Source organism: Varanus komodoensis, unplaced genomic scaffold, assembly GCF_004798865.1.
Source record: "Varanus komodoensis strain SLA01 unplaced genomic scaffold, ASM479886v1 scaffold55, whole genome shotgun sequence".
NCBI lineage: Eukaryota > Metazoa > Chordata > Lepidosauria > Squamata > Varanidae > Varanus > Varanus komodoensis.
This window is the reverse complement of record NW_025336157.1, coordinates 1,233,445-1,257,982: the sequence shown is the minus strand read 5'-3', so window position 1 is coordinate 1,257,982 and position 24,538 is coordinate 1,233,445. Positions and strand designations below refer to the sequence as shown.

The window sequence follows — 24,538 nt, the reverse complement described above, 5'->3', positions numbered from 1 at the left end:
AATTTTCTCAGGGTCTTGGGTATGTAGAATTTGGCAGGATGAATACAGTCTTAGATGGGTGACTGGGAAGGGAATCCTTCAGTTCCTCACTGGATTTTGTAAGATTGGCCAAAATGGTAATTTTGACCTGTTGGTCATTATGCAACGGGGGAAGCTGGGGGGTGGCGAGAGAGGGAGAGAGAGAGAGAGTCTTTTGTGCATTAGAGCTTTTTCCCATTACCAGTTCTTACTGGCCTCTTGGTTTGTCGCTGGGTTGCGGTTTTTTGTGGTTAATGTCCCTGTGGCTGGGACACATAAAAGCTCAAATTTCAGTGGCAACCCACACCGAACCTTTAAAAGTGGGTTGTCGTAATGCAGCCAATGTCTCATACGAAATGCCAAAGCAAGCCAGACCAAGGACGATAAGTGCCAATAATTTGGTTAAGGCACAAATTGGGGGTCTGCAGGCTCCTCCTGAGTTGGCCAACCCCCAGATGCAAACAGAGCAAAGGCTTTGAGGTGGCTTTCAGGCTCACAGTGCGCCATGTTTGCGCAAGATCGGTCAACCGCAATCCCACACATGGGTCATCATACGCAAGTAAAAAGAGGGAGCATCGTCACACTTGCATCTCCAGGATAACGTACCCTGTGATTCTGCAGCGGTGAGTCACCAGCCCAGCGCTTCATTTCGGCTTGCTCAGAGGTTGGAGATCGTTGCCCAAACATGCATTTATTGCAAACGCATTTCTGAGATACCTTGCCATTGCCAAATTGTGCTTGTTTATTCCTTTATATCTGGCCCATTTTTTCCCTGCAAGGAACCCTAGGCATCCTCCTGCTTTTATCCCCACGACATCCCTGTGAGGTGGGCCTGGCTGGGAGGCAGTGACTGGCCCAAAGGCGGCCAGCGAGCTTCCCTGGATCTGCCACGTCCCAGTCCAAAAATCAAACCAATGTATCCCATGGGTGTTCAGTGTAGTTTTCAGGTCAAACCTCCTACACTCTCATCTCAGAGGTGGTGTGAGGGGCTGGCTCAAATCTCCAGGTGGGTCTGCGGGGAGGATTTTGGGGATCAAGTGTAGGGGGTGCCCTCTAACTCCGCCTTGGTCCCTGCAGGAGTGGAAGGAAGGATAGCAGAGAAAGGGGAAGCCCTTTTCCCCACCATCTTGCTGTCCAGAGTGCTTTGCTGGAAAAATGGTCGAGGGGCCCTCATGGATCTCTGTCACTTCTGAGCCCCCTGGATTAGCCAACTTTTGGCCCGCATGGGCTTCTTCTCCTGATGCCCCCTTGGGTTTCTCTGCCTGCCTTTTTCCTGCTAGAAGATCCCCTCCTTCCCTGTCCATGCGTCCCTTTTTACACGAAGGGGTGTCTATAGGAGACAGGCTCCTTTACGGACATTAAAGCACATACGCATATTTGCATATGCAAACTTGAGTATTTATTTTGTCGGATCTTTCCGAAGCTCAGCACCGCCTTTGCTTCAGACCCGCAAGAAACGGGCCCGCTGGAAAGTCTGACTGTGAGTAGCTATGCGAGTGCGAGTCTAACCTTTCGTGAGTCTGCGGGCACGCGGCACAGGCAGGGGGACTCCTTTTGCGGGTGCACCAATTGACGACCGTGGGGTTTCCATGGCAACGGATTCTTCGGCTTGTTCGAGGCGCGTTCATGGCGGCGGCGGGGATGGCTTCGTCTTCCTCTGGGGCCGCCGGCGAAGGGTAATTTTAAGAGGAAAGGGGAGGGGGAACAGCGCTTGTCATTTTAAAGAGAAATTGGGGTCTTTTGGGGAGAACAGTTATTTCCGCCCCCCCCCCCGACTCCTCGTTGTGATGGGATGCCGGGATTCCTGGGTCCCTCCTTATAGGGAGGCGTCTGGATACGAGTTCGGATTCCTGGGTTCCTTTCCTTTGCAAGGGGGCGGGGCGGGGGGCTTATGACTAAAGGTTCATTGCTCGGACTCCTGGGTCCCTAGAAGGCGGGGGGGGGGGAGCGCACGTGCGCGCGCTTGTGTGTTGAATTATCATCTCGGCGGGACTCCTGTAAGCCTTTCTAGCTGTTGTATCATGTAACAGGCGGAAATCCAACAGGTGCTGCTTTCTGTGTCCACCTGTCCCGTTTCTGCCAAAGCCATAAGGCTCTCTGGCCATATCAAAAGGAGAAAAGGGGTGGGGAAGAAGAGTAGCTGCCCCATTCAGGGCTAGGGAAGCTGTGACCCTGGAGATGTTGGACTACAGCCCTCATCATCCCTGGCCTTTGGCTGTGCTGGCTGGGGTTGATGGGCATAGAGTCCCAACAATAGCTGCAGAGTTGGGGGTTGCCCATCCCTTGAAGAAGAGTTGATCCTGTGCAAGTAAGACTCCGACACACATAATCCTCCAATTTGCATGCTGACTGAGGCATGCTGGGAGCTATAGGTCCCCCCCCATCTAAGCAGGCATAGAATTGCACCCAAAAATGTAAACAACTGTGCATGCATTGGCAGAAAGGCAAAATATGTATGACTGTATAAACAAACAACCTTCAAAGTTGTTTACTGAGCTCTAAAAGTACCTAAGAGCTGTGCAGGATCAGACCCTGCATCCATCCAGTCCATCATTCTGTTCACAGTGACCTGCTGGCCACACAGGAAACCCGCAAGCCAGACAGCAGCGCAACAATATCCTCCCACCCATGTTCCCCAGCAAGTAGTGTGCATAGCCTTATCCAATCCCCTTTTACAGCCATCCCAGTGGGATAGATGCCTGTTATTTTAACAAGGGCTTGTTTATTAAAGAAGGCTTACATGGGGACATGCCCTCTTGGGAATGTGACTCTGAACTGAATGTATCTGCCTGCAAAGTCTCAGGTGCCTTTTCTCTACCCCTCACCATGTTTGGCAGCTCTCAAGCCAACTCCAAATGGCTGGATGCCCATTACGACCCGGTGGCTAGCCTGTATACATTTTCCTCTTGTGTTGGTAAGTCAGGACTCTTTCTGTAACTTCCTAATAAGCAGTCTCTTCTCTTCTCCTTTCTTCTCTTCTCCTCTCTTCTCTTCGAGGGGTGGGTGCTGGTGGGAAGAGTTGTCATAGTGATTGAGATGACATGGCCAAAATGCCAACATATTTAAACATCTCTGTTTCTCCCTGTGTTCACAAGAGGTAAAAGCATTGTTTTCCATCACAGCTTAAAAAAAAAAAAATCAAAACCAGCCTTCCAAAGCTGGCTCTTTGAAGGGTTTCCCTTGAGCTGGCATTTCTAGAAATGTAATAGGTACACCTGATCTGGGCTTGGAATGCTTCACATCCCAAAAAGCACATACTCACACCCCCCCACAGAGTCCCATGCTCGAATTGTGGGGCAAGATGAGGCAGGGGGAAGCGAGCGAGGCCTTGAAGGAAATCACCTCCTATTGCCTTCTGAAAACCATAGGTAAGGAGGCCGAGGCCTCTCCAGCCTCCTGCAACTCTGCCCGCCAGTTCCCGTTTGGCCCTCCCACTGAATGGGTCTGCTTTTCCTTCCAGCGCTGGCTGACCTGCATGGAGACGGAGACTATAAGGTAAGGGTGGCTGCTGTCACACTCACAAACCGAGCACCGGCCCTTCACATTTCTTCTATCACGCCTGCACACTGATGCCCAGTCCGGTGACTCTCCGTCCCACCACCACCCTTCCTGCTGGCCTAACTGGCCATGCAAACCACACGCCTGTAAATGCACACAGTCAGTTGCTGCAGTATAGACTGAGTGCATGTTCCTAGTCCTCATTGTTTCGTGTGTGTACTTTTTGTGAGGTTTACTGGCGTAGCCTACCCTAGCACCTTGGCGTGCTAAAAGACTGTAATTATGCATCCTTACGCATCACAGGAGGAAGGTCCTGGCTTTGTTTTCCTGTTTCTTTTCTTGCGCAGCTGGTGGTGGGCAACTTGGGCCCTACGGGGCATGAGATGAAGCTGAAGGTGTACCAGGGCATGGGGCTCCTGAGCGAAAATGCCCTGCCAGATTTGCCTGCGAGCGTGGCCGCTTTCTTGATGGAGCAGCACGAGCCACGCATGCCCGCCGTGGCGGTGGCCTCCGGGCCCTACATCTACGTGTACAAGAACCTGCGTCCCTACTTCAAGTTTACACTGCCTCCGATGGAGCCGAACCCCATGGAGAAGGAGGTTTGGGAGCAGGCGAAAGAGGTGAGGAACAGGAGGCCGGATTTCGGGAGAGCTGGGCTGTTGTCGTGTCTCCGGGCATATAAGTTTCCTTCTGATCCGTGGGAGAGGAGAGCTTAGCTCTTCCACACACACACACACACACACACACCCGCCCAGTGATGGGCGAAGTCTCTCCCTGGGTGTGGAGACGTGTGTTTTCTGGGAAATTTTCTGAAAAAAACATGCCTGTGTGAGTTAGCTTAAAATCAGGATGATTTGAACTGTGCAATGAAATTTTTCAGCAAGCGTCACAGCTGTTGCCCTCCCGTAGGGATGGCAGACCTGTCCGCCTTCCACAGAAGGCAACGCTGTTTTGCTGCTTCGTATTCAGCCTTGCTTAGCGAGTTCTTAAATTCTGCTCGTCCTTGAGTTTTTCCCCCTCATGGTCAATTGGGCCATTTGGAGATTTCTCCAACTTTGCCGTGCCCCTTGGGTCTGGGTAAGGATGCTGTTGTGACTGCGTCACCAAAGTGGGTGTTGTTGCTACACCCTGAGAGACAATAGTTTCGCTTTGTCCTCAGCTGTCCACCTTTCCAGAGAGAGGTTCCACTGGAACAGTAGGCATAATATATGTTAAAATGTTGGACAAGAGGTGGCCGAGTAGGACCCTGTGTGTGGTAACTTCATGGAAGACAGATCCCTTATTAACTTGGGTTCATATGTATGACATTTCTGTCCCACTGTTTGTTTGTTTGTTTGTTTACTGAAAATATCCCTATCTCATTCTTCCATTAAAAGTGAGGAAGTTAGTTTTCCTGCAGTCAGTGCCTGGACCAATTCTAGGGAGCACCTGTCTTCTCTCTCTGTAGGACAAGGTGGACCTTCTGTTGATGAAGGAGATGCTGGAGGTGATCCGGTGAGTAGCTCTGAGGTGAGGCGAGGGCTCTTCTTCCCTGAACCATCCATCTGTAAATGCAAGGCGGATGGAAAACTTCGAATCCCAAAAGGCAAACAAGAGGCGGCAAACAGGGGACTGGAACCTAGAAGGCCAACCTGCCCAGGGACAGCAGGGGGCGCTAGTCAACCATAAATACGGCAGGACTCGCAAATGTAGGCTTTCACCCTATTAATGTGCAGTGGCTCTTAGCAACCCGCCCAGCTTTTTCTTGCAATGGCTAACATGGGTTACAGAATCCTCCCTCTCCGTGGGAAGCAAGTGTCAGGTTAGCTGGTTTTGTCTTTCTAAGGCGATTTTCCTAGCCTCTTGGCCACCTCCAGCCAGCATGGGATCATGCCTGCTCTCCTGACTTGCCTTGTCTTCTTCCCCAACAGGGAAAATGCAGAGATGCCCCTGTCAGTGCAGTCCCTGAGGTGAGTTTTTTGGCAGAGATCTAGAAACACCTCACTTTGGGCTTGATGGGCAGATATCCTTCGTCCTTTCCTCAGCCTTTCATCTTCTGGTTTCAACTTTTTAATTATTTTCTCTACTAATTTAAACTAAAACAACAATTATTCCCGAGACATCGGCCATACTGGATTAATATCTCATTCTTATTACAATTAATAAATATTTCAGCTCTACATATAATCCCATTTCTCTAACCAATGATAGGAAAAGTCCCAGGTTTGATAGAAGTGTGTATCTCCCTTCTCCTTCAGAGCCAAGTCAATCTGTCCATTTCCGCACAGTCCAGGATCTTTTTTAGAATCAGCTCTTCAGATGTTAGCCTTTCATCTTCAGAGGGTCGCTGCAGGTGCCCTCTTTCACTTTCTCTCTCTCTGGGGACCTCATGCTGCCGCTTTCCCCTCTGCTCTGCAGATTCCTGGCGCTCGATCCACCTGAGATGGAGTCCTTTGTGAACCAGCATAAAGTGCACCCCATCAAGCGCCAGGTATGTTCTCCCTATGCCTGAAACTGTGGGGGGGGGCGCTTTGGGGCTCAGCCCTCCCTAGTTCGGTGCCAAGAGAAGCACATCACCCCCGGCACGTGTCTTTCAGACGGTGATCACGTGCATGGCCACCCTGAAGAAGAACATGGTGGACGAGGAAGCCATCAGCTGCTTGGTGATCGGGACAGAGAACGAGGAAATCCTGATCTTGGATCCCGAGGCCTTCACCGTCCTGGCAAAGGTTGGGCGCCGAAGAAGAGCTCTGTGAGAGTCAAAAGCCTGCATGTTCCAAGTGGGAGACGATTTAATTTCCCCTGCATCCTACATCACCGGATATCAAGTGTCAGCCACTGTTCCCCACTGGCACCACATCCGGCTGCAGGATTCAGAACAGTGTCGTGGAAAGAGCACTGGAATCTGGTGGGGGGACCTGGGTTCAAATCCTCTCTCACTCTTGAAACTCACAGGAAAACCTTGGGCCTTGGAGGGCAGGTGCAAGGGTCCTGCCTCTGTATCCCCCCCCCCGCCCCCGTCTGCTCCTCTGAGGGAATCTGGGGGTCTGGTCTAAGCGCTGCCCCCTTCTCCATGGCAGATGAGTGTGCCGAGCGTGCCGGCCTTCCTGGATGTCATGGGTCAGTTTGACGTGGAGTACCGGCTGTCTGTGGCCTGCCGTAACGGATGCATCTACATCCTTCGCAGGTGGGTGCTGGGACCGCTGGAGGGGCTGTGGGGAGTTGCGGGGGAGGGCACAGGCTAAGGAGAAAACCAGCAAAAGGAGCCTTGCGGTATTCAGACGGACAAGAAGGTGGTCTGAATCCTTCCTAGGATCCAAGGCTCAAGAGCTGATCTTGGGCCAGAAGGCAAGCCAGCCGGAGCTTCTGCATCGCCATTGAGCGACACAGCAGAACAACCTGTGAACACCCCACAGTTCTGGGTTCACATAGAACAACCACCCACGGCTGAAACAGCCAAGAGTTCTCAGCACACAACCCATGGGTTCTCGGGGCTGTTCGTGGCGAGCAAACCACGGTTTGTTAACGCAGCTGGGTTCACGCATCATGCCAGCCTAGCATTCAAGAGCCTGTCCCAGGGGTCGGCATTATGGAGGAACTGGGCCTCAATGTTTTTTCGGCAGTGGTGTGTCACTTCCATTGAAAACCTCTTGACGCTCACAGGGGAAAACTTATGCGTGCCCCGTATTTCTGGGCAAGGGAGAGAAGGCCCCCCACCCCGAAACTCGGGGGGCAGCTTTGTTGGAGTCGCTTCCGGTCCCGATCCATCGCCACTCCATTTCTTTCCTGTGCAGGGACTCCAAGCGGCCCAAATACTGCATCGAGCTGAGTGCGCAAGCCGTGGGTTTGGTCCGGGTCCAGAAGAACATTGTGGTGGCCTGCTCTGATGAGACCCTGCAGGGCTACACCCAGAAGGTGGCAGGGTGCAGCTGCCCCCACGGGGGGGGGGGAGGTTTAATCAAGGCGTGCAGGGCAGAGACCGAGCTGTTTGCCTCTCGGAGCTGCCAGAAGAATGCAGAGGAAGGGCTCAGCTTGGTGCTTTTCTGTAGCCTGGAATTCCAAAGTTTGCTAGAGTTCACTGAATAGGCCAAAGCGCACTGAAGAGCATCGTGGGCTCGGCGGGGGGCGGCGCCAGGGGCATGTGTGCTTTTCTGCCTGCAGGTGGCACTGTTGCCATGGCTAATTCTTCTGCAAGGGCAGCGCCTGGTTCAAACGGGGGCCTCTGATGCCAGGGGGCACCGGCCTAGCCAAGCCATCGAGCCAGAAGCGGGGCAGGGGTAGCCCGCGGCTGAGGCGTTCTTCTCGCGGCAGGGGAAGAAGCTCTGGGTGGTCCCGCTGCCTGCCGCCCCCGTCACCATGCGCCTCCTGGAGGAGAAGTTGCAGAGCTTCCAGGCCGTGCTGGTGGCCCTGGCCAACGGGGAGGTGCACATGTACCGGGACAAGAACCTTGTGAATGTCATCAAGACGCAGGTGTGTCCCACGCGAGGGGAGGGGAGGGGAGGGGCTGGGCGGTGGCGTTCCAGGGGGCCGGCTGGGAAGCCACGGAGGGCTTCGGAAGCAGAGGAACCCGCAACATGGAATGACCGCCCCATACAGACACACACATGCGAAGAGCTAGCGTGGGGCAGAGCAGGGTTGCGACATCTGCTGTGGCTGTGTGGCCATGAGGCTCCCTGGGCAGCTTAGGGTCAGTCCTCACCTCCCCTACCTCAAAGGGTTGTTGTGGGGATGAAGAGAGAGCAAGGCGTTCACGAGAGCCAGTGTGGTGTAGTGGTGAAGAGCGTGGGACTGGGACTCGGAGGATCCGGGTTCTAGTCCCCGCTCAGCCATAGAGCCAACTGGGTGGCTTTGGGCCAGGCACAGACTCTCAGCCCGGCCTGCCCCACAGGGTTGTTGTTGGTCAAGGAGAAGAATGATGTAAGCTGCGTGGAGTTCATGAGAAAAACATGGGATATAAATAATACATAATAAACAGTGTGGCAGAATGCCAGAAGGGGAAACGGGGAGCAACGCAGGAGGGGAAAGAGGATCGGGCAGCTTGTGTCGGCAGGAACAAGAAGGGGGAATATGTGTGAGGGACTCGGGTGGCTTTCAGAAGATGGAGGCGGTGCAGACGGGTGAGAATTTCACAGGACAGTCCTGAATCGGGGATGGGGAAGGTCAGTGGTCCCCTGCAAGGAGCACGTCTGTTCTCTCTCCCCCCTCCTCCCCACTTTCTCTCCTGCTTTCAGGACATCGTCACCAGCATCTGCTTTGGCCGCTACGGGCGGGAGGACAACACGCTGCTCATGACCACGAAAGGTAAAGAGGAGAAGATGTGCTTTGCTCGGCTAGATCACCTGGCCCAGTGTTAGGTTTCCTGGAAGTGGGGATATCCTGGGGTGTCCTGCCCCCAGTCACAGAGGCTTCCTGTGGGGCTAGAAACTGCAGAGCTCATGTCTGGTGGCAGGAGGCGGAAACGCCGCACATTTCAATTCGGTTCTCGGCTACTCTGTGACGAATCTCACTCGTTACGCTTGGCAATTCTGTGCTGCTTCGAACCCCTCTCCTCCTCAATTCATATTCTGAGACTGAGTCTAACTAGGAATGTTGTGTTTTCGGAGAAAATGCCCCGTCTCTGCAGCACCAAAACTACCGCAGTGTTGGTACTGGGTAGGCCTGGTCCAGGAGATCTTTCCTTAAGTGGGCGTCACCATCAGAAAGGCCGCCTTCCTTGGAATAGGCAACTTGGAGCAAGGCCGTGGATGATGGACGCAGTTTATGGGCTGGTTCCTGGCAGGAGCAGCCTTCGCCAGCCTGGTGGCCTTCAGAGGCATTTGGACCACAACGCCCAGAATTCCCAGCATGCAAGGCCATTGACTGGGCGTTGAGGAGGGCAGCCAATGCATCCTCTGTTTTTCCTTCTCCGGTTTTAAAACAAACGAGGGAGCGAGCTGCTAGTTCTCGTGGACGTTCTCTGGAAGAGAACTCCTGAGGGGTCACTTCGCGTGCAGCAAGCCGCTGGGGCAGCACTTCTGTGTCCCGTGTGACTCCCACCCTCCGTGCCCTCCTGCACCTCTCACCCTCTCCCAGGTGGAGGCCTGATCATCAAGATTCTGAAGCGCACCGCCACGTTCGACAAGGGCGACGCGGTTGTCGGCGCCCCCGTCGCCCAGAGCATCAAGCTCAACGTGCCCAAGAAAACAAAGCTGTATGTGGACCAGACGCTGCGGGAGCGGGAGAACGGAGTGGGTGAGTGACGCTGGGTGGAGTGGATCTCGTGGCCTGCCTCACCAGCCCTTTCTGAATGCTTTCCTCCGCCGTTTCACAAGGAGGAGACATTTTCGACACTTCCCAAGCAGTGGGACCTTCTGAGCCAGTGCCTGGGGGTGCTCGTGGCTTGGATAAGGACCTGCGATCCGAGCGTGGCTTAGGTTTCCTTGGCAATATTTCTGCACGACAGTCGTGTCAAGATCTATTAACACAACGGGCTTTGCTTGCTTGTTTGCTTTAAAGCTGAAGGGCTCTTCTTCTTCACCTGGTCCCCCTTTGGAGGCGCTGGGGAACTGGGGACGGCATGTGGGGCCTTGTGTACAGGGAGCTTTTGCACGGCAGGCCCTGTGAAGGATCTGCAAATACGGGGGATCGTTTGAGGCCGAGGGCAGGGAACACGCTGGATCTCTTCTCCCGCCGTGGCTTCACCTGCCTCCCTCGCTCCTTCCCAGCGATGCATCGAGTGTTTCAGACGGACCTGAACCGCATCCGGATCATGGCCGCCCGCGCCTACGTCCGTGCGCTGGAGTGCAGCATGACCCCTGTCTCGGAATCGCTGCAGGAGCCGCTCAAGATGAATGCCGTGGTGAGAGTTCGGAAAGGAACGGCGGAGAATGTGTGGAAAGCACCAGGGCGTTCGCATGCTGCCTCCCATTTTGAGAACCCGGAAGCCATGTGCATTCTCCTGCAAAGCCACTTGTCATGGAAAGCATAGCAGCATTTGGGAAAGCTGATGGTTGGGAAAAGCCCCAATGAGCAAGCAAGGTTTTAGCTTCGCTGAGCGCAAGTCCTCTTGCCCTAAACTGGAAGACTCTTCCAGGCCCTGCCCATCGAAGATGAGGAATACAAACCCATGAGACTGAATTATTGGTCATTCACTCTTCTTGGAGATTTGCCGTCCTGAGCGTGCGCAAGAGCAGGACTAGGCAGAAAGGAGCGCTCCAGATATTTTGGACTTCCACCCAGCATTCCTGGCGCTTTGCCCTGTGTGGAGGTCTAGCACAGATCCCAAATGTATTGATTTTTAATGCTTACATGCCACCGTTTTTCCTGCACGGAACCCAAGGCGGGGCGTGTGCTCCCTTTCCTCCATCTCCTTTCATCCTTAAAACAACTCTGTAAGGTGTGCTGGGGTGAGAGAGAGCCTCCCAAAGCCACTCCGTGAGCTTCCGGGCTGAACGGAGACTAAATCCTGGATCCTCAAATCCCTTCCCACAGTCTAGACCACTCCGGCCCTCCAATTGCATCCGTTTTCCAATAAGCGGTTTTGTGACCAAAGCTCTTTTCAAGGCCTCGATTGGGGCGTATTTCCACACCGTAGCCCCCCAACAGTGGGCAGACGGCTCCCCCCAGCCTTCCACGTTTTTGCTACCTCTTATTTTGTGTTTTTGACTAACTCGGAGATCCGCCACCCAGACCCCGCTGCAAAGTAACGGCTGAGGTGCGGGGACGCACCTCTCCCCTCGGCCACAGCGCGGTTCCTCGGTGGGTTGGAGGAATTTTGCAGATGCGTGTCAAAAGAGTCGGTAAGGCTGAGGCAAGGGACAGTCGGTGCGGAAGCGTTCCCTCACCTTCCCGTATCTCAGCTGCCTTTTCCACAGGTCCAGGGCATGGGACCCACCTTCAAGCTGAGCCTGCACCTCCAGAACATGTCAGATAGCCGCGCGGTTGCCAACCTTCTCGTCAGCTTCCTCTACGATGAAAAACTCTATTCCGTGGAGCGCCCGTTCTTCAAGGTAAGCCTGCCCTTCTGCAAGGCAGGAATGCTTTCTACAATAGCAAAAAAAGACTTTCCCTTACTCTATGCCATGCGTTCAAAATATTATTACTGGGACGTACCTGGGAAACATGCAAAGCATTATGTTAAAAATCACGCCTGCGGCACGAAGGCAACATCCAGGCCTTGCTCAGTCATCCTGTAATATTCCCTCCTCAGTGGCCGTCTCTGGGGTTCAGGATGAGCAGGGAGGGCAACGTCAGGGATGTACCCTGCCCCCAGACACTGCACGCTCCCAATGGGATAATGATCCCCAAATCGTGCGTGTACGTCATTTTGCAAAGAAGGCGCCTACCCCACGCGATAGAGGCTGAAACATAACGATCTCTGCCCCAGTATTCACGAAGGAGGAAACGCGATGAAACAAATCTAAGGGAACGATCCGATGCACGTTTAGACGGGGGAGGAGGGGAGGCCAAAGCTCCCAGCATGCCCCAGCCAGGAAGTTGTCGCCCCCTGAAGCAGCCTTGCAAAGCATCCAGTAATATGCCCATTTCATTTGCTAGAAGAAACGGAGTAATGTATAAGAATCCTTGCTTTGAGAACAGTATGAGGCTCTCTTGTTGTTGTTGCTTGGACTGTATGGAGGGCCTGTCTGCTGAGACATACGCGATTATCCCTTCATCGCATAACACCGTATGGTTTTGGCATGTCTGTAACCACTGCACCTCTTACAGTATCTTTGGTTATTCTCAGAGGGTTACCCCTTTGCCAGGCCAAGAAGGTTCTCCCTTCATGCAGAATCTGCCCTCTCGTTACGCCTGTGCTTTATTATTCTTTCTTTCTTTCTATCCTTTCCGTGGCCTCTTCCCTCTCCAGTGCTCCACCTGAAAGTTTTCTTTATCTTCTCCATTTCAGGCCCCCATGTTGGTCCCGGGACTGAATTACCCCCTGGTAACCTATGTAGAATGTCTCAGTGACCAAAGCATCTCCGATATTATCAAGGTTAGTCTCCCTGTGGTGTGTTTTTCTGTCCTGGGCAGGCCTTCCTGTTGATTTCCTATTTCTCTGTTGTTATGGCCTTGGAGGATATTCCAAGCAGGATATTCCTGGCTTATGTTCACCTTGATCCCTAGGCAGAAACTTGATCTGCCCCTCCACATCTCCAAGATGTTTATAGGGCTGGCATCCTTTCCTTAAACCACCTACTCCAAATCATCTGCCTTGTTGCTTGATTTTGTCTGCCTGGTTGTGCAAAGCTCTTTCTATAGAGGCTTGTCTGGTGCTTGGGCATCTTTTTGGTGCCAGGCGAAAACCCTTTTTTAAAATTTCCCCAAGCTTTTCAGCCATCCCATTAAAGAATTTGCGTTTGCACTTTTATAGATGCGTCACGGCAGCTTTTTATCCTGCTGTTCTGACTTTTGCTGATGGTGTTTCCAACCGAAGCTTTCCATGGGATGTTTCGCTGTGCTTCCTGGTTTTAAGTTTTGCTTGGGGAGGGCTTGGCTGCTGGGTGGCATAGCAAGACAACACATGACGTGTGGATGGCGTTTTTAAAGAGGGCCTCCTGTCGCCCTCCCCCCTTTGGCTGTCTGGTTTGCAGGTATTCGTGCTGCCCGAAGGAGGCGCAGAGCCACTGCTGACGGCTCACATCAATATGCCCGTCAGCGAAGGCCTGGCAGCTGTGTGAAGCCAACAGAAGCTCCTCTCTGAGCTGGCCACCTTGGCCGGCAAATCACCAGGATGCTCAAAGAGGAGTCCCGGCCCAGGACAAACACTGCTCGCTCTGACGGCGGCAAGGACGGTCCCTGCGTCCGGAAGCGGTCCCTAGCGTAGCCGCCGCTTGCCTTTGCAGCTGCAGATGGAAGACCTGGACGAGCAAAGTCAGCCCAGTAGTCCAAGTAGCCCAATAAATTTTGTTTCCTCGTCTGTGGAGCTGGACTGCGGAGGTGCGTGGGCCTGCTCTTGGGGCAGCGAGGAAAGGCCGGGTAGAAGGGGTTGACCCAAATGCACAGCGAGGTGGGGGCCCCGCTGCGGCAGCCTTAACCAGCTGGAGATCTTGAACTGCAGCTCCGGGTGTTTCTGAGCATGGGCCGTGCTAGCGGGGAAGTCCAAAACATCTGCAGAGCACAACTCGGCCCTTCCCTGCGCCCCATAAGGTCCCCGGGAGGATCGCCTCCTCCCGTTCTCGCCCGCACAAGCGTTTTGCGTGGCTTCCGGAGCTGCCCTGTTTCTCCTTCCCATTTAGCTGGAGAGGCAGCGGGGAGAGAGAGGAGTCAGTCGGTTGCTGTAACTCACAGGACCGCTGGCATCTGCCGCTTGACTCTTCCCCCATGTGTGATTTTCTTGTTTGCACCTCTAGAGCACAGATGTGTGATTAAGCCGGTTCCGTCTCCAACCACAGTCTCCCCCGACCTCCCTGTTACCGAAAAGGTGTGAAGTTTCCCCCTCGAGCGGCCACTCTTTCTGTCGCCCTCCCTGGCTCATTCACTCCCCCCCCCAACGCACGCACACACACACACAGCTTTCGGGAAAGTCTCAGGCCACATGCGAGAAAGTGGGGCATTTGGCAGGGCCAGGACCTGCAAGGGGCCCAGCCTTAACCACACTGTCATTTCCGCGTTTGTGAAGACCACATGCCCCCTCCGCGGTCTCAGTTTGTATATCACACTTTCCTCAGATTAACGGAAGGAGGGTAACGGCAACTGTGCTCCAGGGGCCTGGACATCGGCTGCCCCCGTCCCACGCTGCTCTCCTCTGGGCTTTGCAGTGGCTGGCTGAGGGCTGATCTGGCAGACTCCCTCAGAGTGGTGTTTTGCCAGGGACTTGTCTGTAGTGCTTTATGGTGTTATTACAAGTGTGTCTTTGCTGAGGCTGCTTCATCAGGCCTGCAGCGGTGTCAGACTAGCTGTGGCCTGTGAGAGTGCCCTAGTTTTATCCAGAACTCAAGGCCAGTTTCTCAGGGGTTGCCAGCATCCCCACTGGCCGCTGCTCCGGCGCCTCTCGCACCACTTTATCTGCAGGTGTTACATGTGATGACATTAATCTCCACGCCAGAGAAAAAACTTCCGTTTCTGATGCCTGTCATATGGGCAAAGTAGGCAGCGGGAGTGTGTGTGTGTGTGTACTGGTCTGTGTGTGTGTGTGTGTGTACTGGTCTGTGTGTGTGTGTGTACATATCCGTCTGACCCAGGCTAGTTGGCAGTTGAAAGCATATACTAAATGCCAGCAGCAGTGGAATCCTGGAGATGTATTTTTGATTGTTCGCTTGCTAAGAAATTTTTGTTAGAGGTTCTTGGCCTTATTAATTGCTAGGCTCTAGGGTGCAATTTGGGGGAAGACGCAACCGCCGGACTAACTTTGTTTCTGCTACCGAAGCCAGCCCTGCCTCGGTCTCCCATGAAGGAGAGTCCAGCGAAGAAGGCAGTGCCAGAGGAGCTCTCGTGCGCTTTAAGTCTGTAGCCAAAACAAAGCAACCAGCCCAAACGGTGCGGCTTGATTGTCTCGCAATTCCTTGAGGCAGCTTGCTAGGTCAGATATGCTAAGGGCGTACAGGAGGCGTGTGAATACAGGCTTCCCCCTGCGGCAAGGACAAGCTGGGAACACACCGGCCACGTTTGCACGGAATGCTGAAGCAGGATCCTGCCCAAGCCGGGGTTGCCACGGACCGGGTGGCCACAGGCAGCCCGTTCTCTCCCAGCAGCACCAGCAGCTGGGCTACTGAGACGGTGGCTTGGGTTGCGGCGTATGCAGCTGTCCATTTTGAACATGAAATCCCCAAACCCGGGTGGTGTTGGTTATTTGAGACGGTTCAGTCCTCAAACCAACCTATGGCAAACCCTGGTTTGTCCTCATCTCCCTCTGGCAGGATCGAATTTTCTAGATGGACGCCTGCAAGTCCCGCATGGCTCCAGGAAGCACAGTGGGCTGCACTGATCACACAAACCAGGTCGTGGAAATCCCAACATGGCATCCGATCCCAAAATCCTGCTTCCCAAGCAAAGATCATAAAACAGGATTGGGCCAGGATCATAAACCAAGTTTGTTATCGGCTTACAAAGAAGCTTGGCTGGTTTTGAGCACAAGTCAAGCTTCTCGGGTTCCAGTGTTGCCCTCAGTTTTCTGTTTCTGCCACTCATGCTGCTGAGAGGAGGCAGGTGAGCACAGACATGGTTATCCATCAAAGTCCTGGCTGACGGATCTGTCCAAATGCAGCCATTGTTGGTCAAGGGGCCATAATTCACCATGCCGTGCAACTGCTAAAGGCGCAGAGCGGGGGGAGAGGACCTCGCAGTGGGTGCGAGGATCAGTAGAAAAGAACGTACATGGGGTCATATGGAAGCCAAAAGTGACACCTCACAGAGGCAATACAGGAAGATCGCACCTCATGACATGTCGGGTGTGAAACGGCGTCCGTGACAAGGCATAAGCGAAACAGAAACTACAGTTGCTGGAATATGAAACCGTGAACGCCAAACACTTTCTGCAGCACCCCAAAAGTGGACGGGGGGATAGAAAAGGGTACTCTTCTCGTCCGTGAGCCTCTCAACACGCTGAGCCCATCCCCAAAAGACGCACAGGCCAGTCTCAATGTTTTAATCAAATTTATATCAAGCTTCACGCTATACAGAAGATTCGGCATTGTGTGCATGCGCATAAGCCAATATATCCTCCTGCCAGAAACTCAGCCTTGGGAAAGGCATTTTGACTTTTTAGAATGGGAGAGCGGGGGTCGCTAGGGAAGCTGTGGAGCCGGATTTGACCCCTGGGTGGGCGGATTCTAGTTTTGGACTCTAGGCTGGCTGGATTTGGCCTCTGGAGCAGAGACTCTGCTCCTCTGCATTAGAAGAAACGTAGAAAAGCCCGCATTAACAAGCCTAATGAGGTGCGTTGGCTGTCCATTCCGTTGCTCTTTCTCATGTGTCTGTCTGTCTGTCTCTCTCACACCCCCCCCCGCGCCACTTAAGGAGGGCAGCGAACGGGCTTCTTTCCCCCCGAATTCCTGACGGTCGCCGTTGCTGTGTACATGGCAATGCAGCCGGTGTTGGTTCCACGGTCCACATGGAAATACCCCTGGGAGACAAGAAAGCGTTTTTTAGTTTTGTTTAGGGCTGGTTTTCCCCTTTCTTTAGGCCATGCCTCGAAGAACACTCTTCATTCCGTCCTTGTTCGGGGAACAAAAACCAGATAAATTGCATTGGACGATACGCCAGAGTGTTATTACCAAAAGCGGGGGGGATGTAAAGAGGCTGCTGTGGGGGTCTTCTCTCAGCCAGCTCTTTCAAGCCAGTCGCACTGAGCCTCAGACTCACAACGGGTCGTCGCAGTCCTGTAGCTGAGCCTGGTGCTTCGGGCTGCATTTTCTGCAGCCTCGGACTCCGAGCTTGCTCTTTGTCTGTGGGGCAGCCCCTCCTACGAGCAGGTTCTCACATCTCCCACCGCCTTTCTGGATGCAGCTGCTTTCCTCGCCCTGACCCCCCGACAATCAAAGCAACTGGAACGCCACCGACCTTTTCGCCCCAGCCAGTTCCCCAGGAGTTCTGGATGATCCACCGCCGTTTGCTCCGCTTTGCACGCTGGGATTTGGCTGTATGGGGTGGCAAGCAAGAGGCATGGATGAGCTGGATCAGGCCGAGGCAGCAGTGGGGCTCCCCCGTCGCTTGCCGTCACCCTCTGCACTTCAAGTCTCGGTTCGGCCACCCAGATACCCTGTGTGCTGCAAATCCGTCAGACCGATTTGCAAAAGCTTTCCTGTGGCAGTGAATTCCACAGGTCCACGGTCAAAGGGCCAGACGCGTTTCAGAGTAAAGGCACATGACATGCAGCCCTCCCCCATCTGCTGTCCTCCAGGTATTTTGGTCCCAACTTTCATCATTCTCGGCCAGCGTGGCTAAACAAAGATGGACTTAGGGACACGCTCTGCTGGCCACAGGGCTTGCCCCCTCCCTGGGCAAAAGGGGCCCAAACCACCTTGAGTTGCTGCTTTTCTACGTGGAGGGATCTCTCTCCCATATGGAGAAGCACTCTGTCAAGAGAGCGTCTGTCTACCGCCTGAACCGGTCCAACTGGGACATGGGCCCATCGAACGACTGCGAAGTCAGAGGGGGATTTCCCCCCTCCCCCGGTCTTGCCCCTTGCTGCCCCTTAAAACCCACGGCCATGCACTTGGGGCCCAGTCGTCTCGGGCAGACGAAGCAGCTCGCCCTGAAATGAGCCGCTTCCCTTGGAAAATGGGCACTCGCCTTCATCGAAGCCCACAATGAGCACAACATGATCCAGGAGCCGCTCGCAGTTCAGAGGAGGTCTCCGGATAGTGCCGCTTTGGTAGTCCTGCCACACACAGAGAAGCAGAGCAGGTAACTGTCAGCAAAGATGGGGAGAATTCTGGGGAAACGCAGGTCTTTTTCCAGAGGGCTGAATTGTCCCCAGCCCTTTCCTCCAACCACGGATTATGAGATTCGTTCCGGCTTTTGCCCAGTTCCACCCTCCTAAGGCTTAGTTACTGGGAGGATGAGCTTGAAGCGATGCTGTTACTTCCTGTATTTTTAATCCTCACCCCTTTTATCTCTCCCTGTCCACACACACACACCATTTCTCCACAAGTGAATTCAGTCCTTGGGCTGAAAGTTCTCCAGGCTGCCTTCTAGAAAAAAGTAAACTTCCCAAGAAAGATGAGTTGGAAAGTTCAGCAAGATTTCTTGACTTACTCACCCTAAGGACTCTGGAATCAATGAGAGCAGTTACGGGACCTTTTGAAGCCACGATTCCAGCTATATCTGGATAAAGGTGGGAAGAACTGTAGGGTTAGGCCGAAGAGGGCAGCAAACAAGCTTTAAATCCAGCCATGTTTTGCCCCAACATTTCTCTCCTTCCCAACACATACACAACACACACAATACAGAGTTTGATCTCACAAGTGCCTCTGAGAAGCTGCAAAACATCTCCAGCTAGGTTCCATGTGGTCTAGGAACTTGATTAGATTAGAGGAATTGGTGTGTGGGCTAGTTACACAGAGTTCATCGAGTGCACACACCAAGAGCAAAACGAAGACCCCCAGGGAGAGACTGACAATGTCAGACTGATACTACACCCACAAAACTTTCCTCTCTGATTGTTTTAAGAAGCAACGGTTCGGTTCGACATTGACAAAACCTGCCTCTTCCTATCCTGGATTGACAGCAATTTTGGATAACAGCCCAACAAAAAATCTAGCACTGTTTTGATGCCTCGTCCTGGAGTTCTGAACATTATTTGGCAGAACAGAGATGATTTCAAGTCAAAGAGAGAAAAGAAGAGAGAATCCAGCTCCCGGGGAGTTTTGCGCGCACCTGATGGCCGTCCCGTCACCTTGACTCAGCTGATGGCTCATCTTTGTCCTAGCACCACCCCTTCACAGTGTACTTTCCACTATAGTCTCGCCCTTTTCACTGTACTTGCAGTGAGGAAATAACCCAAACCAAGGCCCTAGAAGTCTGGGTTCATTTCCCATCTCAGTGATGCATGTGACCGTGAAGAGCGCCTCTAAACATGTGCAGAGTACACGCTTTCTCCCTCACTGCTTGGTTGCCCCAGTCAAATTGCCCCGCCCCCGAAATTAGGAGGTGTCTGTGCTAAGGAAACGTGGGTGCCCCAGATGACTTTTCCTTTTGCAAATAACGTCTTGCGCCACCAAATCCTTACATTCCTCATCCCGGGGCAGTACTTCATAGCCATCGATCTGGGTGAGCTTTCGTCCCCGGTGTTTCCGGCACCTATGAACTTTGCCCTCGTAAGGGTACATAACACTGTTTACCAGTCCATCTGGGAAGGAAGGCAGAGTGGTTAGATATGTGTGCTTGGAGACAGAGAGAAGAAGGGCGTGTGTATGGCTTGTCATCGGTACGTTGACCAAACCCACCTGCGTTCCCAAACCATAGTTTGTTAACCACTCGAAGCTTTCCTAACAAACCATGGTTGGTTCTTCATTAACAACCCCTGGATAGAACTCATGGCTTGTTCCTAAGGTGTGAACTGTGGATTGTTCGTGGTTAACAAGTCATGGCTTGTTAGCATCGCAAACTACACGATCACCCACAGTCCAACAACAACCCATGGCCAAACGACACCTTGATTGTGAGTGTCTATGTTGTCTCAACCCGGTGACAACCACAGACAGGTCCGTTCCGCTACAGGTCTTCTGCCAGGGCACTTGCCAGCCCCAGAGAAAACCCACAACCAATGTGGGAAACAACGGGTGGCCTTCTGCTTGGCTAACAGTAGCCAAGTCCTGTTCTTTGCCCTATCTGTGGGGCTGAACCTGGGAAAAAACCCAAGTTCAAATCCCCCACTCAGCCATGAGTGGATCAGTGACTCCCCACCAGCAGCATCCTACCTTGCAGGGTTGGTGGGAGGATAACATGGGAGCGGGGCGTAGGAAGCCTTTGGAGGAAAGGCAGGATCTGAGCGTAAGCCGCACTCTTTCATCCTAAATAAAACGAGCCTGGTCTGAAGGGGTTTTTACGTACTCTGGTTGAAAACCAACTGGAAACCTTCCCACGGATAGCCTCCCTTGCAGCCTCCCATGTCGTTCGTACAATCGACCATCTCTGAAAGAAAAAGAAAACATCGCCTGGTAATAAGCGAATTGGCAGGCATCAGGCTCATCATGCAGAGTCGGACTCTGTGTCCGTCTAGCCCAGAACCGCTGGCACTGACTGGCAGGAGCAATTCTCCAGGTCTGCAAACCGGAACACTTCTAGCCGTACCCGAAAAGCTTGCCGTGGACTGAACCTAGAACGGCCTGAGTGCAAGAATACCTGGTATCCCTCTGACCTTCCATTTATGGTTTGACTGGCATATCCTTAATTTAAAAAACAAGAACCTTCTTGGCTTTCAGGGAGTGATTTGGGACAGGCTGTTGCAGAGTAAAAGCAGAGGGAAACGGCCGCTTTCTGCCTCGCAAGGAAAGGGGTTTCAGAAATCCTCGGTAGGAGAGGGGCATTCAGCGCATGGCCTTCTTGGGTCTGTCCGATTCAAGGAGAAGCCCCAGCCTCCGAAAGCAAACCCAACTGAATTATTTTCATCATCTCTTACAACAGCAAGCATAAAGCCCAACTGAAGCAATCATGCTTTAAAAAGCACACAATTGAATGTGCTACAAGAAAAGAATATTCAGTCCAGCAGTGCCAAATTAGGTGTCGAGGGACAGCAGAGAGGGAGCCAAGCTAGCCGCAGCTGGCAGGGAACTTCACAGCCCGGGGGCCACCTCTGAGAGCCCATCTCTTGCCTCCTTACCAAACATACCTCTGAGAAGGGCGTTCACAAAAGAGCTTAAAACACGGGCCGACTCGTACCATTTACAGGTCAAAACCCATGTTTGGAATGGGGCTTGCAAACCGGTGCCAAACCCGTTGTGCAACGAGGGGGTCTTGTTCTGCACGGAACCAGCGCTGGGCAAACCGGTCGCAGCGTGCGTGGGAACAGTGGGCCCAATCCATCCCCACTGCCGTCCGCCCGACGCCCGACGTACCCTGTACCGAAAGATTCCGTGGCGAGTGTCGGTGGATGTTCCACAAAGCTTCAATGTTGGACACGGCGGCAAAGGCCCAACAAGCCCTGCAGCTTTCACCCTGGGAGGGACAGAGCAGCCAGGTCTTAGGGGCCGGCTCGGGGTCCTCACCCCACAATTCCACTTCAGAAGGCCAGAATTGGCCCAGGTGCAGCCCGCCTGCCAAGGGACTCTTCCAAAATGCCCCAGAGTAATGTCACAGCAATGCTAAGTTGGGGGCATTTTAGGAAGAGTGGAAAGAACCCCCAGCCCATTCCAGTTAAAGGCTGCCTTAAGAAAGAAGATCCTTGGAGGATCTTGAAGTTGCTTCCAAAACACTCACTTCCGAATCACGAGGGGTAGTAGCTCTTCTGTACGCCTCACTCGTCAGACCTCACCTGGACTATTGTGTCCAGTTCTGGGCAGCAAGATTTGAGCAGGGTGTGGAAAAATTAGGCAGGGTCCAGGGGAGGGCAGCAAAAATGACCCAGGGTTTGGAAACTCTGCCCTGTGAGGAGAGACTGAGGGAACTGGGCATGTTCAGCCTTGAAAAGAACATGGTATCCCTCTATAAGGACCTCAAGGGCTGCCACAAAGAGGAAGGCCAAGATCTCTTCTTGCTGATGCCGCAGTGCCGGGCACGGAATAATCAGTTCAAGTTGCGACAGCCCAGATTCAGGCTGGGCATCAGGAAGAGCTTCCTCACTGTCAGAGCAATACGACAGTGGGACCAGCTGCTCGGAGAGGTGGGGGGCTCCCCCACACGGGGGACATTCAAGGTGAAACCAGGCAGCCCTCTGTGTGGAGTGGGGTGACGTGGTGTCCTGCAACAGCAGGGGGTGGACTTGATGGCCTTCATGGCCCCTTCCAACTCCACTATTCTATGTTTCTAAGTTGCAAACATCCAGAGAGCATTTTTCACTGCCGCAGTGACAGATTGTATTTCCATTTAAATCAAAGGTGTGCGGTTTGCATCTAGATATAGGTCTGGGTTCAAATCCCCACTTGGCCATGGAGCCAACTGGGTGACTTTGGGCCAGTCACTGATTCGCAGCCTCACCCACCTCACAGGGCCGTTGTGAGGATGAATTGGTGAGGAGTTGGATTGTGTAAGTGGACTTGGCTTATAAATATAGCAAAGGGGCTATAAATATAGTAAAATAAATAAAACGTCTTTCCTCTTTTTGCAGATTTTTTCCAGACTTCAGCAAAGAGAAAGATAGCACTCTTCCACTTGGCCTCTCCATCGGACAGGTGATGTCTGCCTATTTTCCACCTTTACCTGGTGTTTCACCTCTGTGACTGCCCCAGCTTTCCTCCAGTCGCAGGATTGGTTGACATTCATCCGGGGGGGCTTCTCCAACCACCCCAAGGTGGGGGGCAAGCGAGGCAAGGAGCGGGGAGCCATGCAAAACTTCTCTGCAAATTCACTTTCTGGGCAACAGGGAAAGAAAAGCAGGGGCCGCGTGTTCAGGCAGCCTCCAGCAGAAAGCAGAGCGGTGTTTGTGTGAGTGAGGCAGCTGCCTGGGTCCCGTGGAGGGTTGGGCTGCAGGGCGGCCCTCCCAACCTGGCAGCCAGCTAAGGGGCTGCTCTGCAGTGAGAAGAAGGCCTTCTGGGCACCTCCTGCATTCGCCCTGTCCTTGCAATGCCTCTGTTTTCGTGCCAAACACCAGATGCAAATTCTGGGGTTCTGGGATGCCCCCAGAAACAGAAATCAGTGGGGAAAGAGAAAATGGTTTTAAAAACCTTGAAGAAATCAGGGAAAGCTTTTCCCAACTTTCCCCCACATCCACTGCTGAATGGATTGGGCTGTTAGCCCCATCATCCTTAGACAGCACGGGTTGATGGTAGTTGTAGTGTGACAGAGATGCCAAGGCTGAGGAAGGGGATTGATTTTAGATTGTGAGGGTTTCTGAGCCAAAATGGTGGGAAATAAACCCCAGGATATGAGCATACATTCTCTCTCTCTCTCTCTCTCGTTCTCTCTCTCTCTCTCGTTCCCTCTCATATTCTCCCCCTCCCTTTGGAGTCGTAAACATTCTTTATTATTATTAATATTTTTAACAAAACTCTCTGCTGACACCAGCAGGGGAGCTGTTTCACAGCCTCCAGAGAATGGCTTTTGCTCCGCAGCTCTTTGCAGCCTGGGCGGGCAAAGACGCTGCAGTCCCTGCGCGGGGGCAGGGGGGGGGGGAGCCTTGCCTGCAAATTTCTGCAAAGCTCAGCCACCGTCTGTGGTCAGGCAGAGGAGCAGAGTGAGCGCGGTCGCTTGCAAACCCTTCTTTGGTGGGCAGGCCCAAGATCAGAGACTGCCACAGCGGTGTCTCTGGGCTTCTCTCGTTGCTCTCCAGCTCTGCCGTCCCCAGCCCTCCTAGCCGGTGGTCAGGGAGGATGGGAGCTGGAGTCCAGCCTCATCTGGGACAGTTACAGTTCCTCAACCCTGCTTGCAAATTCACTTATCGAATTCCCAGCAGTTGTGCATAAATGCACCAGTCATGATAACAGAGAAAAACGGGCGTCCCTTGTTGGTTTATTTCATGCATTACATTTTGACACTGCCCGTGCTCAGCGGTTAGCTTGTAACGATTCTTTCTGGGTAGTTTGTAAAGACTGAAACCTTCAAAATACATTATAAAAATATTTATATGCAAACATACAATAGAGAGAGAAACATAGTAAAAACAATTTTAAACCATCAACAAGACACTTTCAGTTAAAGCTTCGCTTCCGTTGCTAAATGCCTGAGATAGGACGGAGGGCTTACTCCTGTGCCGAAAACAGCCCTGCAGCAGGCAAGCTTTCTGGCGAGTTTTTTTTCCAGCAACGGGGAGGCCACCGCAAAGAAGGCCCAATGAACTTGGCACAGAAACCCACCAGAGTCAGATAGCACGTCTGTTGTCCTCTGGAAGTCAAGGCTAGTCCGAGATGACCGTGGCAAAGATCCAGGGCAGCCCCCATTTCCAAAAATTAATGCAGCAATGGATTCTTTTGCACAAGGCCCACAGGGGGACTTCCATTCCAGGTGCCGATCTTGGGTCTGTGCCATTTTGCACCTGCTGCCCTTTCCGAGTAGGGCTGCCTCCCGCGTCCAGCCTCCCCTTCCAGCCCCTTTTCACCTGTCAGGTCGCTGAAGCGCGTGACCCCGTACTGCGCTGTGCCCGTTTCCGAGGCCTGCAGCTCACGGCTCCTTTCCAAGCTCTGCACAAAGACCTTGAAGCGATAGTCCATCTCTGGGGAGAGAAAGCCAGCGAGAGAGCACTCGGGTCCCTGTAGACTGGACTGCCTGTTCCTCCCTGCCGTGGAGGGCAGGATGCATCCCAGTGGGGCAGAGCTTCCAACGGAAGAAGGCTTCAGGCTGGATGTCAGGAAGCGGAAGATGGACTGGGCTCCCAAGGGCGGTGGTGAGGCCCCATCGGGAAGGGCGTCCAAGGATAGATGGGACAACCCCATAGAAACAGAGCGAGTCAGAAGGGGCCTCCTGGGCCATCTAGTCTGACCCCCAGCTCCAGCCGGCTGCTCATGTAATTCCCAACATGCACATGGTAGGC

The 24,538-nt window shown here is 53.2% G+C and overlaps 2 protein-coding genes and 1 long non-coding RNA gene across 3 annotated transcripts in view; 1 reads left to right on the top strand and 2 right to left on the bottom strand.

The window, feature by feature from the left end:
• Positions 1-1,264: 1,264 nt before the first annotated feature.
• On the top strand, positions 1,265-13,393 carry BBS1 (Bardet-Biedl syndrome 1). Its single transcript, XM_044448834.1, has 17 exons — positions 1,265-1,694; positions 2,856-2,932; positions 3,479-3,513; positions 3,864-4,136; positions 4,964-5,010; positions 5,427-5,465; positions 5,914-5,986; positions 6,093-6,224; positions 6,576-6,682; positions 7,290-7,410; positions 7,807-7,965; positions 8,727-8,796; positions 9,568-9,726; positions 10,200-10,333; positions 11,349-11,483; positions 12,383-12,469; positions 13,068-13,393. Exons 1-17 carry the CDS (start codon positions 1,645-1,647, stop codon positions 13,152-13,154), a joined length of 1,785 nt encoding a protein of 594 aa, XP_044304769.1. The 5' UTR covers positions 1,265-1,644; the 3' UTR covers positions 13,155-13,393.
• A 2,656-nt stretch (positions 13,394-16,049) lies between these two features.
• LOC123032660 lies at positions 16,050-17,045 on the bottom strand. The gene is made up of 2 exons (XR_006416516.1): positions 16,975-17,045; positions 16,050-16,537 (listed from the first exon to the last, which is right to left on the bottom strand). It is a non-coding gene; the product is annotated as an uncharacterized LOC123032660 (long non-coding RNA).
• A 563-nt stretch (positions 17,046-17,608) lies between these two features.
• LOC123032470 (cathepsin W-like) overlaps positions 17,609-24,538 on the bottom strand; it is an 8,215-nt gene continuing 1,285 nt past the window's right edge. The window contains exons 3-9 of the mRNA XM_044448366.1: positions 24,107-24,220; positions 22,273-22,424; positions 20,973-21,072; positions 19,969-20,049; positions 19,145-19,264; positions 18,176-18,240; positions 17,609-17,794 (exon numbers count right to left, since the gene is read on the bottom strand). Coding sequence (XP_044304301.1) covers positions 17,609-17,794; positions 18,176-18,240; positions 19,145-19,264; positions 19,969-20,049; positions 20,973-21,072; positions 22,273-22,424; positions 24,107-24,220 — 818 coding nt within the window. The remainder of the gene's footprint in view (positions 17,795-18,175; positions 18,241-19,144; positions 19,265-19,968; positions 20,050-20,972; positions 21,073-22,272; positions 22,425-24,106; positions 24,221-24,538) is intronic.